At 37.9% G+C, this 15,931-nt stretch overlaps 1 protein-coding gene across 10 annotated transcripts in view; it reads right to left on the bottom strand.

The window, feature by feature from the left end:
• Positions 1–4,422: 4,422 nt before the first annotated feature.
• RTKN2 (rhotekin 2) overlaps positions 4,423–15,931 on the bottom strand; it is a 44,218-nt gene continuing 32,709 nt past the window's right edge. For 9 of the 10 annotated variants that reach the window (XM_084526485.1, XM_084526483.1, XM_084526486.1 and 6 more), the window contains 3 exons: positions 11,506–11,671; positions 9,337–9,444; positions 5,004–7,805 (listed from right to left, as the gene is read on the bottom strand). In XM_084526485.1, the coding sequence (XP_084382611.1) occupies positions 7,273–7,805; positions 9,337–9,444; positions 11,506–11,671 (807 nt within the window). In that variant the 3' untranslated portion in view covers positions 5,004–7,272. Of the gene's footprint in view, positions 4,824–5,003; positions 7,806–9,336; positions 9,445–11,505; positions 11,672–15,931 lie in introns of those variants that run through there. The other variant, XR_014695187.1, reaches the window with a different exon arrangement.

Raw genomic sequence — 15,931 nt, forward strand, 5'->3', positions numbered from 1 at the left:
AATGGAAAAACATCAAAATGTAACTTCATACAAAGGGCTCAGTGCTCTCTTACTGTGTTATTCCTGTTTGAATTGCCCCTCCTGCCTCCCTAGGGAAATCTGCTGTGATTAGATTTGGAGCAATGGGAGCAAAGATGTTAAGACCACGCTCATTCGCATGCCTTTCTTCTCCACACGTTATGTACTTCCTTGGAGCAGTCAAGAGAAAACGCATTCCCACAGCATCATCAAAGGAGCTGCATCCAGCACCAGATTTTCCTACCAGCTAGCTAAACGGGCTACAAGTCTGGCAGCACTGTACTCCAGCTCTCGTGACTCCAGCTGATACATTCACATCATGAGAAGGTCCATTAAATTGCTTTCAGTTTATTTTAAAAACTCTCAACCCTTGCATACAGACATCAGGGACTAAAGAGTAATGATTGCTCGAAAACAAAGGAAGCATAGCAGCTGCTACCATCTGAAAAACAAATGTTGTGTGGACAAAGCATCTTACTTGTGCCAGCTTCACATCCACATTTTTCCCACTATTGAGAAATTTGTAAGTCAGATGTTAAGTTCACTACAGCAGCGCTAGGATCCCTTTTCCTTTTCTTTCCTAAGGTCTTTATTTAAGAACAGATGATTCCAACCACAGATCAATGGAAACATTTGTTTTTCACTAATGCAGAATGAGCAGCTAAAATGTAGACAATACTATTTAAAATATTATGTTCTTGTAATTCAAGAGTACCCCTGAGCTAGAACTGTCTGTTCAGCTCTGGGCACCGATCTCAAGAAAGATATCATCAAAATACATGTGGGATTTTGAAATAGACACTAATTAGAAAATGGAAAATATAATCCAAAGAAAGACTAGGACCATTTGTCTTCAGGGTAGAAAAAAAAAAAGTTACTGATATATTGGTACTACCGTTATAGCCAGTGACAAAAAAAAAAAAAAAAAAAAAAAAAAAACAAAAAAAAAAAACACAACGAACTATTACTGACTTTTTCCCTCTTAGTGAAAGAAAATGTACAACTTTTAAAATTCAGAAAGAAAATTTTCATGGCATATCACTAAACTGCAAGTTTAACAAGGCAAAAATTACACCAAAATTTAATTTAAAAAATAGACATTTTAACTTTTTACTGCTTCTACACATTTATCCAGACACATATATGCCATGAAACTTTGACAGGACGTAAGGCTTCCTGCGAATGCCTGTAAGAGGCTGGAGTTACTAAGCTCTAGGAGAACCTGTCTGTGTCTGAACGGTGACTCTACAACTTCCCTGTTCGGTTATTCCTGTGCCACCATCTGGCATGGGTGATGTTGGACAATATCACTACTAACCTCAAGTGAGACAGGCCATCATTTCCAAATTATTTTGTCACCACTGGGTAAGTTTATAGGTATCTGAAGAAAAGCTCTAACAGAGTAAAATACACCTCACTAGTTATTATAATTTTTCTCCCTTTGGGGAGGTACATAAAGAACATTTAGAAAGCTATCTTGATATAAAAATGTTGAAAGATTGCTTTTTCCCCATGAAAAGCAATTTATTTTGATGTCTCACAAACAGATTTTTCTCCAAATATATAATACGCGCATGGAAAGATTAAAATATAACCACTTGGCAATGGCTATGTGAAGAGATCATCATATTTTACTTTGCTAGGATCGCTTAAAGCAAACTACATTAGCTGCACCATGATCTTCATTAAAACACTCAACTGCATTGGCTTGCCTTGCAATTATCAATCATACTTTGTTTCTTTCATGGACTCATAAATCAGTCAAATATTCTAAAATTAAAACGTCTAACAACTCCCTCTATGTTTATTACAGTTCTTTTATGATAATTGGTGATAATTGGGCCCAAATTATACTTTCCTTGAGTGGCACAGTTAACTTTAAACAAGCAGTTACGCTGAGCTCTGTCCTGGGGGAACAGGAGTCACCACAAGACTGCCCTATGCAAGGAAGGAGGAAAAAAAAGGGGGAGGGATGGTGTAAGTAGCGCCAGGGGCTCAATTTCTGCAACCACCTTACAAATCTGGCAACCTGGGATGCAAAAGATGCTTCATCACACTTTCTTACCTGACTAGGAGGGAAGTGAGACAGCAGCTAAAATCAAACAGGCGCATTTGTGCAAACGAGGTGCACCTCAGCTAGTGTTCCTCACTTTAGGTGTCTGCACACAGATCTACTGGATACACTGGACTACTCGTTGAGCAATTACTACTCACTGCCAAGTGTTTTTTCTCCTCTCTTCCTCCTGTTTATAAACCCAAGGGCAAGGTTGTTTGCTGATGTCAGAAATAGCCTAGAGGCCAAGTAGGATGTGAGCTCTTCAGAAGGTAACCATAGGTTCTCGGATTTTACAACAGTCATCACCCATGGTTTATAAACTGCAGCATAACTTGATGTATTCTAGAAGCAAATAAAAGTATACCAAACACTTCTTAATATTTTTTAAAGAAATATTTTTAATTCCACTTGCACATTTTAATTGAAATACATTATGTTAGCAGCAAAAAAAAAAATTAGGACTCCTGTTCTAACATTTCACAACACATCAGTTTCCAAATCTGCACTTTTCTATTAACAGCAATCTACACTAATTACAGATCAACTCTGAATACTAGGACAGTATTTCTAGATATGTATAAAGCACTGTAAAATGACTATTAATATGATTACCATAGGAAAAACATCACAAAACTAGTAAAAATGTAAACATTTCAAGCTAACGTCTTCAAAATAACAAAAGGTACCGCCTGCCATTGCAAGACCAAGTGAATAGCAAATGACACAAGGTACAACCTAAAAAGTTGCCAAACCACACCTTGTTCAGTCAGTGTTGTAGAAGTTATTCTTGTTCTGTGAAATTTACATTCAAGTTCGGACTAGCAATTGCTTTTAAGTTGTGCTTCCTAACAGAAAAGTTCAGGTTGACTACTTTCTCCACCCTACTTCAAGACTGCAGTCCCACTGCTTAACTGCTTTTAAGCAGAAATTAATTCATTCCAGCAGAGAGCAAACAGGTACAATTTTCAGAGCGGGCTTGATGTGCTCCTTAGAAAAGCACCTCTTCACGTGTTGCTCAGCTGCAGCAGATGAACAAGATGCACAAGTCCACTGATGTCTTCTCTGTGCTACACTTGGTAGTTTGAGGCGCTCACGAGAGGTGCAGTGTGTTTGAACACACACTGGTTTTCCACAGACTGCTGCAAGGCAGCAGCGCACTGACTTGCTTGCACAAATGCGAACATTGGGTAATGGGGCCGCAAGGGCTGGGAGAAGCCCCAGGCCTCTGCTGTCTTATAAGCCTCACTGTAGCGGGAGGCTGGCTAAGATCACTTGTTCTTTTGTGACTTATTTCTGCATTGTTTAGAGGTGTTAATCAAATGACTTTTGGTTATTGAGTTCCTGTTTTGAATATTCATCCTTATTAGTGTCTGTAAAACTTGGAAAAAAAAACAAAGGAGAAGGTTGAATTTCTGAACAAGGCTATATAATGATAAGAAAGGGACCAATAGGAGTAATGAAATACTTGTAATTTGTCACTATACAGAAAAGCCAAAAACCCTTAGTTTCCTCACAGGTATATCTTGTAATTATACTCCCAAAATTTGCTGGGTTTATTGCATTTATTTACGTTCTCTCGAGTAGACAAAAGCTGAGCACAACCGTATTCCTTCAAACTGACTTCACTGTATTGCTAAGATCAACATTTGCTGGCAGCATGCAGTTTTTATCAGTGAAACCAGCCCGCTGCACAGAAGATTCGAAGGCAGTAATAAAAGGCAACAAGTCAGAAAAAAAAAAAAAAGATTAAGTCAGTACAATAAATATTGAAACCTGAAGTCAACTGATGCTTCGTAATACGGATTGCATAGTGAGTGGTTGCTTAAAACAACAGCAGCTGCATTCGGTAGCAGAAGCCTTTCCAGCAGCAGGAGCCTAAACATGTAATTAGTTTAACAAGTCTCAACACAGTCATGACATTTCACAGGACTGCAAGAACAACACTGTGCTGAAGAAGGATGATCAGGGTAATTAATGGCCTCGTTTGCTTAGTGGTGATCTGGGCAATACAGTGAAATGGATATGAGACTAATTTAAGGATAGATGTGTAACGTCAATCAATGCAGCCTCATGAAGAATAGGTCTTGAACAACATGCTGCATTCTTCCTTTTGATATAGTGAGCTCGCAGAGACACCTGTACTGAGGTGTTACCCTCAGGAACCCTAAGGCACCTAGTGGAAAGCAGATGAACTTGTCGTTTTCTTTAAGATACCCATGCTAGATAAAAATCAATACAGACTGTTGTATTGAAGACAGACAGGTAATTTCAAAGTGCAGCATTAATAGGGAATCAGCAAGAAGCACAGAAATTCCAGGACAAACATCTATCTTATTCAATTTTTTAAAGACTCTGAGGAAAAAAGAGACATGAACTCCATGGTGTGTCTGTTTGCTTTTCTCTGTCCCCCTCGTCCATGTCACCAACCTAAGAAGAACTTACCAGCCCTCTCTACAAACCTTGCCTTGCATTCAATTTTAAAAATCAATGATCCGGAAGAAACTGTAAAAATCACTTGCAATAAATTTGCAAAGGACTTGCAGACCATTGGAGTAGTAAAGAACGAGGACAGGTCACTTATACAGAGCAATCTGGATCACTTCACAACCAGTATTTTAATGCTGGTAAAATACAGTGCACGCTTATAAGAAAAAATAAGGTAGGATAATAAGAGGATGATGTACCGCATTCTCAAAAAAGATGCTGAAGAGGACTTGAGCCATAAAAGCCAGCATCACAGGTAACTCTTCTGCAGGAAAAAAAAAAAAAAAGGATAATACAGTTTTTGAGGAGGTAGTAGTAAGAATAAGAGGATCGCATTATGTCTCTGTATAGTCCTGATGAATCGCTATTGACACTTTGCATCTAATTCAGAGGTCAGAAAAATATTTCAATACATGAGAAGTACAGAGAAGAACATGAAGACTAATTAGTCTCGAATAGCATTCATTGCTTTAAGAAAGTTAAGGAACTCAGTACGTCTCATCAGAGAAAAGGTTAAAAGGGACATAATCACAATTTATAGCTACACACGAGCAATTAGAAAAGCTGATACTACAGAGATCAATATAAGCAATCAAAGGCATAAAAAGACCAAAATAACTTAAGGTGGAGCTAGAAATGCAAATTGAAAAATCAAGTGAAAAATGTACCTGGGGTAATTAACTATTGCAACAGGAGGCATGGGTAAAGTCTCATCACTTGAAGACTTTAATATTAAATGCCTGTGTAAAATATGTATGTTGTAGTTCAAAACAAAGCTCCTGAATTTAAAAGAGAAACTGCTTGTTGAAATGCAATAGCCTGTTGAATTTAAAAATGAATCCTCATTATGCTGCCTTCTTGCCTTATATATTTTTCAAGATATATTTTGAAATATAGCAACTAAGTGGAAGGAGGTTACCAAGAAAAAGGTATTCTTCCTTTCCAGAGCACAGTAACATTTAATGCTAGATTTAAAGTTAAATAAACTGCTGTTGCATCTTGGAAAATATGCACCACTCCCCCCGTGTTTATTTTTCCTCTTTCTTGTTCAGAGTTGCACAGTCCACTTAGTTGACTGTGTCTAATTTACATAATCATGCAGTTATTCTTCAGTTTTTCTGTTCCTATTTATAAAGCATTCACAAACTATCCACTTAACTAACAGCATGATTTGTTGTAAGAATTATTATGGTTGTTTCAGAGGGAAAATGCAATGTGATTAAATGAAGAAGGAACAAGGGCATTCTAGAAATGGAGGGCTCTTATCCTGCAAAGGGATTTGTAAACGAAACCTGCCCATCAAGTCCTACCCCAAATAGCCAATGAACTAAGGACGAAATCCAGCAGATACCTTTACAACTGTGTAGCCAAGAGCTTAGCAAAGACAAAAAATAGATAAACAAACCAACCAACCATGCACACAATATTTTCTGAAGAAATGGTAAAGCTCCCAAAACCATCTCATATTTCAGAAAAAAAATTAATGAACTTGATGTGTACAGTTGCTGATATGACTCAACTCAGGTCTGAATACAAAGGCTCTAGAGGGAAATCTGCGAGTAGACCTTTGCTCTTGGATAAGTTCCAGCTTCTGATGGAAATGCATCAAGCAAGGAAAGGGCTGGATATTTAAACTGTGATTCCAGCAGAGAAGCCTTTTCTGTATGCAAAAGATGTTTTGCAGGTGCCATAGGAACTGTAGTAACTCACGCTTCTAACAAAAATGGCAGTCTGATGCAAGAACATCAAAAGTTCAGTATTTTCACCTGAAGTACCTATTTTCTGTTATTTCAAAAATGATGAGTGGGAGTACAAAAAAACCTACATGTTTACTTGTAACGGTCATGTTTACAAACCGGCTATCTACCAGGAGCAGCCAAGAGGTTCCATGAAGGAGAAGCGATGCTACAGAGCCCCATTCATCGGAAAAAAATACACCATAAAAATGAAATCCCAAATGAGTGTTCATATGCAGTACTGCTTTTACATGTTTGTGTTAGTCCAAAATAAGGCAAAGTGATGGATTCCATTTTTGCTCGTACACAGATAATCCTGGTCCATTCAGACAGTGCACGCACCAGGAAGCACCGAAGAGATCCCACGTTAAATTGATAGAACTGCTTCAGAAATTCATACACAGCTATTCAGCAGCGTGCAGTAACTGTTCACAGTACATTATCTTATAAGCAGCGGTTCCCAAACAGTGAGGGAGATATGAGAATATTTCAGGTGAAGCCAAGCATGGAGCCCAAGAAAATCATTTTTGCGAGCCTGGCGCTGAATGTGTGAAATTCCCAATTGAATTAGTGTGAGGAGCTGCAGATGGGATAAGCTGAGGGACTGGTAGAAGGCAACAGTAAAATCCCTGGTGCAGGGACACTGAGATACCCTGAATACTGCCAACTTTTTAAGGCAAAAGTACCAAACCACCATTTCAGAAGTGGCATTGTTATTTCATATAAACCGTTCCCCGTTACTACTGCAATTATTTAGATGTTAGCAATAATGAGTACAGCTGAGTATGCAGCTAGTAGTAATGTTCTGGCTAAAAGACAGAAAACTAAACCAAAAACACGTTAAACTCAATACTTACAAGCTGCGTGGTAAAATCTATTTGCACTCAAAAGTTATAGTATTAAGACTGAGGAACTTAAAATTCCAGGGACTCTTGTAAGCTAATAATTATGCCTGTGGCTACAACCATGACCTAGGATCTAGCATTTCTGTGATGCATTTCTGCCTAGGGGTTGGTACTGGTTGGTTTCAGACCCTGTCTTGGCAACCAAAGACATGGGATTTCCATGGTCAGATAAACTGTTTTTTCTACAAGGACCAATTTTGCGAGGAGCAGCAACAGGTGTTTGCCCGTGTGTTACCATAGGTAACTTTGAATCCAAAGAACTACTACAAGGTGCGCTGTCAGGCTTCTCCCGGTTTTCCTTGTCAAGTTGCAAGGCAAGTTGCTGTGTGCCCACTTGTGCTTTTGCACTGTATGGTGACTTATCAGAGGGTGGTAGTGGAGCTCTTCTTTTCTTAGCTCTGCCATCACTGGGACTTGCAGTATCGCTTTTGGGGGCTGGATGCATGTTTTTCTGAACAACCATCTCATGAGATCCGTCAAAGAGGGAAGCCCATAAGGAAGATGCAGACTCTTTTTGCTGGCAAAGCAGGAACTCGCCATCGCTCTCTTCAATTTCTCTTTGTATGATATCAGCTAAGCCCTCGTGTTTCACTGGAGAATCAATGCCTGTAATTTTAAGGGACAACAATTAACTCAGATTAAAATGCTACCAATAATTTTACTCCTCCCTATTTCATTATTACTATTCAGAAGAGAAAATTCTATTAACTACGTCTCACGAAGCCTAGGCTACTACTACAAGTATTAATGGAAAAAAATGGAAATGATTACATATACTCTCCTAGAAAAGGCAGAGGTGATATGAGGGAACTGTTTGTGTGACAGCTGGAGTTGAGAGAACAGGGTAGGCATTGGTATTTCTTACCAAGTAAAAAGTAGAAAAAAAAACAAAAAGGTACTATATACATATATACACACACAAATTATATATATTTTGCTGTATAGTATTTGTAAAATTTTGTTTCACAAAAGGCCCATGGAAACATCTATGACTAAATACTCTTGTGCCTCCAGCCTGCAGAAAATGGGACATCTTTACATTTACCATTTTTCTTTATGTGCTTTAAGACTGTCTTGCTCCATTTCTGATCTCTCATATTGAGTTTGTTTGTTTTATGTACACTGCAGTACTGCTAGCCTCTAAAACAACAGCAATATCTTTTCTATTTCAGGTCACACATTAAGGATTTTTAACACAATTTTAAACACAGGGTTTTACATATGAATACAGTAAATAAGCACAAAAACACTGGCATATAAAGAATGAAACAGAGTTTGTATTCTGCTCCACAGCAATATATTTGAGTATGAGCAGAATTATGCTACAGCATTACCTTTGTAAAACTTCAATATATTTGATTTACTCCCTTACTGTTCTGTGTTCATAGCTCAGAGAGGACTTTTTTGACTGTTCAGTGCTCTGATGCACAGTAACTCGGTGACCCACATGGCATTTTGAGCATCTTCGCAATTCCAATCTCAAGCAGCAAGCAGTCAGGCATTTAAAGTTGCACAGTGTTTTTTAGCCAATACTGCAATGGATTCATTAAAATAAAGTGACCTACTTTTTCTAGTCTGTAAATATTATTTCTCTAATGAAACTATTAAAGTAACCCTGCTGTGTACCATTTTGCTCTGCAAAAATAGTAGTTTCAAATACATGCTAGATAGATTTTCTGAGTGTTTTTCAACATTGTTATGACAGACCAAATAATTAGGCAATTTAAGTTAGCTAAGCCTTTAAATAGCTTTAAGAACACCAAATTAACTTCATGAAACTAAAGACATTATTGTTTGGGAGACTACTTTACCTTTACATTCTCTGAGCTTTACACCATTATCATGGTTAGCATTTACTTCTAGCGATGGCTTTTTTGAATGTGTTCAGTGCTCCCTAGTTACAGTTCAGATTGCAGGATTTTTGAGTCAAGGTAGAAAAAAAAATCATTATTTGCGCTATTACAGATTTGCAAATTCAGATTTAACGTGAACTCCTTGGCATGCAATTATGCTGCTCTTTCATTGTCTGAATTGCCCTTGAAAAACTCAGTGTTTCAACATCAACACCAGAAGCCATCTGAATACAGACAATGTTGTTTCTGTTACCCTGCAACTTGAAAAGACAAATCCCACTTACTCATATCATGGTAGACAGAGGTCGCTTCTTTTGTCAAGAACAAAGGTGGTTTCCGTGGTGACATAATCTCAATTTTCATAAGTTCTTCACAACAATGTTTCCACTGGCCTGAGAGAGAAAAAGAGAACAATGACTGGAACTTAAACAATTCAGCTTGAAAAAACTGAAGTCGTTAGGTTGTGTTAGGAAACTATCTCCAAAGAAATGCTAAACAGTAAGCATTTACTTTTGCTTAGCAGGAACACTCAGGATGCATTTGCAGTATTTTCAACTTTGATCTCATACCAACTCTCAGCATACTAAGCTATACTATATATAGTATAGTCGCTTATATGTAAGGTACAACCTTTAATTGAAGCATCTCAGCAGTAGTTATACTATAAACATTAAATGCCATAATTTGCCTTCAAATCTCCAACCCCAGTATAAATTCATCACTTTCTCTTTTTTCAAATCACCCTTTAATGTTAAGGAAGCTTATAAAGTTATCAGGGGATGAACACCAGTATACTGCAAGCTGAACATTATACAACTATTAAAGTAAAGGAACAGTTCTGTCTTTAATAGAGGATAACTTCCCTTTTATCTCTTAGCAGACAAGGAAACCTCTTTTTCTATTAATAGATTTTGACCTTAAGGAAAACAAGACACAGTAAAATTACTTTGTTCATACCAATCATTCTAAGTTTTCTGAGCACATTAATTTTAAGAGATTTTTAAAACCAGTGAAGAAAAAAAGGCATTTAAATGCCAAGTGACCCATTTTCTCTGAACCCAAGGAAAACATCTTAAAAAAATCCATGGGTATTCTATCTATAATGAATAAGTACTAGTTCTTTTTACCCCACTCCACAGCTAATTTAAAGAGGATGCCCTAGTTTTTGCTTGGTGTGTTTCTTTAATTGATAGAGCCTCTTCTCATTGTAACTCAGAGCTAAAAAGAAGTACAAATACAAAATAAAATACTGAGCTCCCACAACCTCAATTCACTGATTTCATTGGTGTGGCCTCTGATTAAACACTGGTATTTCATTAGTCTACCCCATTCTGTTTTCTGCCCTGATGAAAAGGGCAGAAAAGGAACTATAAGGAACTATATAAGGTCTATAAGGAACCAACTGTACTTTGTCAATGACAGCATAATATCTGACTGTTGTTCTCTGCTCTTAAGAAAACTGTGAGTTAAACTGCTAAGGCAGAGGAAAAAGATTAAGACAAGTTAACATATATAGTTCCTTTAATTAATATTTAGTGTTAAACAAGCAACACAATATACCACCTCAATAGCATTTCACTGTCATACTAAGAAGCAAATTTCTTCTCATGTAAGAACAGTGTTGTTCCAGAGGTTAGCCAAAGTCAGTAAGTTAGCTTCCTGAAAAAAAATTAACTAACCAGTGAAGATCCCCAAACATTGTAGCATTGAATAGAGAAAAATAAAAAGACAAGTGATTGGAGTATTTATTTCGTTCATACCATTTTACAGAGCCTCAGGTACAGTTGTTACCAGTTTCCAGTAAGCAGTATGTATTTGCAGTCTGTTCAGCAAGGTGTACATACTCACCTGTGGCAAGGGGTACCAAAACCAACAGAACCAAGTAATCCCTAAAGCAGCAAACAGCAATTTAATTAATCCATAATGCTGCTGGGCAAGGAACATACATGTTCCTATTTACGAGGGCTGGCTGAATCTGTACTCTATCCAAAGCTCCAAATGAATCCTACGCCCTCACCACTGCCCACTAAGACTTCCAGGCCTCATACATGCTGAATCCCACAAAACCAACACACCACACCACTGACAGGATGCAGAGATAGAGGTGGATCCTCCCAGCTACAGTGGAGGAAGAGATGGTGAGAATTTAGCAGTCCTTAAAAATATCCAGAACGTTGCTAAAAGAGGCCAAGTTCATTTGAGACTGGTGGACTTGTTCCACTACTGGTTTCCTGCAAAAAGCCAGCCTGAACATGCGGACACTGGTTTAGTTAAATATTTGTCTTCCAGTGGCTTAGACCACCACCCAATATTATTCCAAAGAACATTTTTCTTCTCAACGTTGCAAACAAAGGATTATGAGGCAATTCCAATTCAAATTGTTCAAAGATTCCTTTGATGTTACATAACATCCCTCTGGAAGGGCACAGTGCCAGCACTGCCTCCTTACTCACTCAGATCATAGAAGTGCTGCCAGAAAGCCTCCATCCAGTTATGAAGTTCTTCCCTACTGTCAGTAGCAAAAAGTTGAGTCGCAGCCTCTCCAGACACAGGGTTGATAACAGAAAAGTTACTAGTTCTTCTCTTGAAGTCCTTATCCACAGCTCGAATTCTGGTTTCCTACAAACGACAAACTGTGGTAATGAGTTATTGCTTCAGCTCACTCATATCAACTTATGGCCAATGACAGTGTAATGGCAGTATGAGTTGGCTTTTTATTTAAAAACAAACAAACAAACAAAAAAAAAAACCAAACAAAAAGGAACTAAGTAAGGTCAGTAATTGCTTATAAAAAATATATTGTGTCATTTGAATTGTTTTATGGGAAAATATGAAAATAAGAGAATGGAGAAGAAATATTGCAGTCCAGGTCTAAATTACAGAATGTATGTTCTGTTCCCCCCCCCTCTGCCTTTACAAGCTCATCTCACTCACACAGCTCATCTTTCTTCATAGCAGTTCAGTGAATAACCTGTAACAGCAATAGCCAGCTCCTTTTCTCCAAAATCTTCATCTGGACAAGCGTATTTTTACAGTTAGGTCTCCTAGTGTACTCCTGTGGGTCATTTTTTATGCAATGGATTCTAAATATACATTATTTTACTTGCATTTCAGTGAATCAGGACGTTCAGGGCTAATGCTACAGTGACACGTAATTAAAAAAAAAAAAACAACATACCTCATCCACATTTAAAGTAGCATTTGTAGAAGTAATTCATACAGTTCTACTGAACAGATTTCCAATGAAAAAAAAATTTTGGTCTAATATACAAAATAATCCTATTTGTCATTTCAAAATTTAGTTTTGCCTTATTTAGAGCGCGCTAGATGGAAACAATTAAAAACATAATGTTAAGTCATTCAGAACTAACGAATCATTAGTTCTAACACTCAACTAATATCACAAACATCATGCAGCAGCACTGTTAGAGGTTTTTCCTTCTGTTCAGGGACATACTTCAACTGATTTTTATCATCTAGACTAGATGCAAGTGGTATTTTCATAGCATCTAGTTTCTTTGTTACGGCATTACTACAGTAAAAAATACCACTTACCACTAACTCAGTAAAAAAACTGTTTATGTATTTGTCATGTGTAAGATACCAAAAGATTTTAATAGAAGTCTCACAGAGCACAACTGGAAAATTTTCCAGAAAACACTGCTGTTCATCACAATGTGTTGAACAAATGAAAATAATTACCACCAGTTTATTTCCAAAAGTAAAACCATACCCCCTGAAATATCTTTGCACATACATTTCAACCAGGCCAAACGAGCAATGGGCTATTATAACACTAGCATAGCCCAGGAGAGAAGCATGATCCCAAATCCCACTAGGATGATCTGTTTTGGCACCCTAGACCCAGCCAGCCCTGGAGCCTCCTGCATGGTAAGGACGTGCAGCAGCCGGGTGCTACACAAGGGTGGCACGCAGAGCACCCTGTGTTTCGAAGGAAGCTGACCGCTACAGCCAGAATTGCATTCAGTGTCTGGGCAGACAGCAAAACTGACCCCCAGGTGGCCTCAGGGCACTCCTCAAGGTACAGTGGGGACAGATCAGCCATGTTGCTTCTTACACAATTCAACCAAATGTCAAAAGGCTGCTACAGATGTCAAATATACACCTACAGAAATTAAGTTTACACACTAGATCCCATGGGGATACGCCTAGTTCCGATACTCAGAAAACCCGAAGTTTTTCCATAGAATATTCCCCAGATTTTCAAGGCATTGCTGAAGTAAACGTTTGAAATAACTAACAGCTGCTTGTAGCATATCTGATGGATATGCTCATTTAAATTCTTCTGTCTAAAAATAGGAGATGAAGTAATTCATCCATAAGTGCTCTATATCCCATTAACTCAGGTAACCATAGATACCAGCAAAAAAAATTAAATCAAATAGATTAACATTTGACAGGTACGAACTTCAAGCATACCATACACACAAGTTTATTTAATGATGTTTGCTGCAGGTTTTATTCCACAACTATGTTATTATTCAAAGGAGATAAATCCTCATGCAACAACCTATACCTGATGCTTGAATATTTAAAGAGTGATACAAGATGCCATTACAGTAATGGGCTGATGAATTGGGTGAATTACACCATGAGCCCAGTTTCACTTAAAAAAAAAAATAAAAGTGACTTAAAGTACCATGTTATAAAACTGCCCAACCTTTCCCAGTCTTATAGATAACTGAAGCAAGTCTGCTAACCAGCTGAGCTCTCTTGCTCTTGTAAAGACCAGAACAACCAGCTGATTGCAGCAGGAAAACTGAGTTGAATCTTGAACTCAAATGAGTCCTTCGGGGAGGCTGAGGCTAGTCTTACATTCTCTATATTCTATAGACTTTTTTTTTTTTTTTTTTTTTTTTTTTGAAAGTGGGGAAAATGATTTTTTTTTTTTTTTAAGCACAATGTAAGTAACAAGCCTTCGTCTATACCTTTCCCCGCAAATGAAAAAGTTCTTTGCCTGACAACACTTCTCTGGAAAGCTCATTGGTTAAGCAAAGTTAAACAAAAACAAAAGAAAGAAGCTTTTTATTGCTAGGTGCAGCCATTTCCTACTAAGCCAATCCTGAAACACTGATGAGCAGAGTTTATAAAGATCACTTCAAGACATCAAAACAAATTAGAGTTCTTGAGAAAAATACTGAAAGTCCAGTTCTGTGCCTCTGCTCTAAGGTTAAACAAACCAAAATGCATGTAGCAAATTTCTTCTATGGATTTTAATACCAAAAAACAAATCAAGAAATAAAAACACAACATCAGAAACAAAAAAATAATCTGTTCATGTGTTGGTTTCTGCTGTAATGTTAACTTTAAAAATCATGGTTTTCAATAATAATAATACATAAGACCAAATCTACCGGATTAGCTTTATTCCCTCCTTTCATCTTCATTGTTTTGTGAACTTGTATTACCGTAACACCCCACAGTACTTACCATCCAGTGGAAACGTGGATAAGTATAAAATGAAGGAGCTATATTATGATATATTGCTGTAGCATTTTACCTATCATCAGTGCAATGCAGCAGCCAAATACCAGGGTGAGGAGACATCATTATATGACCAGCCAGCACTCCATGGAGCACCAGGGAGCCATAAAGCATAGTTTCCTAACCACTTAATTTGAGCATGTGTCCTACAAGGTCCACTGCGTGGTATCTGGGTATTGTATCTGCTTCCCCTGCCACATGCAGTCATTTTCAAGCAATTGCAGAACTAAACTGAGTAATACAACACGAGATATTTGGGGGCATTTAACTAATCTGTGCTATATTTTCACATGTACAAAGGCTTGTCTAAGTCAGACAGTGGCACAGCAATATTACTACACACAACACTGATAATTTCAGGGATGCTCTTACTGCACCAGTGCTGGAATTGCCTGACATTCATAGCAAATATTGTCCTGGCTCCCTAAATGCTCACATCGTTAAGAACTAGTATCAATACCCTTCTGTTCCAGTCCCATGGTGTACTTCTTGGTTTCTTAAAAACACTGCACGGTCCCCTTGAAGTTATACTGCTACAGCCATCACTACATTTTCCAACAAGTTTCTCTGCCTGACCTAACCCATAACAGATGCTCCAACAAGAGCCATCATTCGCAGGAAGTCTACAGAAGCATCAGGTTGATTTTCTCCTTTCACTCCTACTTCGCTCTTTAGCGATGCATCTGTGAAGCCTTAGCCAAAGGCTGAAAACATTTGTTCCTCCCCCTGCTCACCTCAACAGCTAGTACAAGCATGGAGATAGCTCTAGAACTGCTGCACTGCACGGCTCCTGATCAAAGAGGGCACTTGCAAAACATGCCAGGGAAGAAGTCATGGGCCTGCGTTCATTTGAAGTGATGTCCTAGCATTCCTGAAGCTTCCACACCCATGTCACAGAAGAGTTTTATAATATATGAAGGAGCTACAACAGGATACTGAGCAACAAATGTGAACTGTTGGTACGTGCACTTATTTGCTAAACTATCACGTGTAGGCAAAGCCTTTATTATTCATTTAAAACTAAAGAAAGATACAAAATTTTAGGAACTGGACCATAAGGAACATTTCTTGTTCAGCTTGGATTCCAGCAAATTTTCTTCGCTACAGAAAATATCATTTCTCTTTTCCTACTTAGTTGTGCAATATAATACGTTATAATTACATTTGGCTGGAACAATAATAGTAACACTTGCATAATAGGAACTGCAGAACCATTCTTGCTCAACAGCAGTAGCAGTGAAGTCATCTGAAGTTGAAGTAATGACTTTGGTGGTCTTAATGGCTTCTTCAAGTCTCGATTCAAAGGGATGGGAAATAAGGTTATCATTGTGAATATTTTCCAGAGAGTTTCTCATAAATCCAGATGACTTCATT

The sequence above is a fragment of the Aythya ferina genome (genome assembly GCF_964211825.1).
Source record: "Aythya ferina genome assembly, chromosome: 7".
NCBI lineage: Eukaryota > Metazoa > Chordata > Aves > Anseriformes > Anatidae > Aythya > Aythya ferina.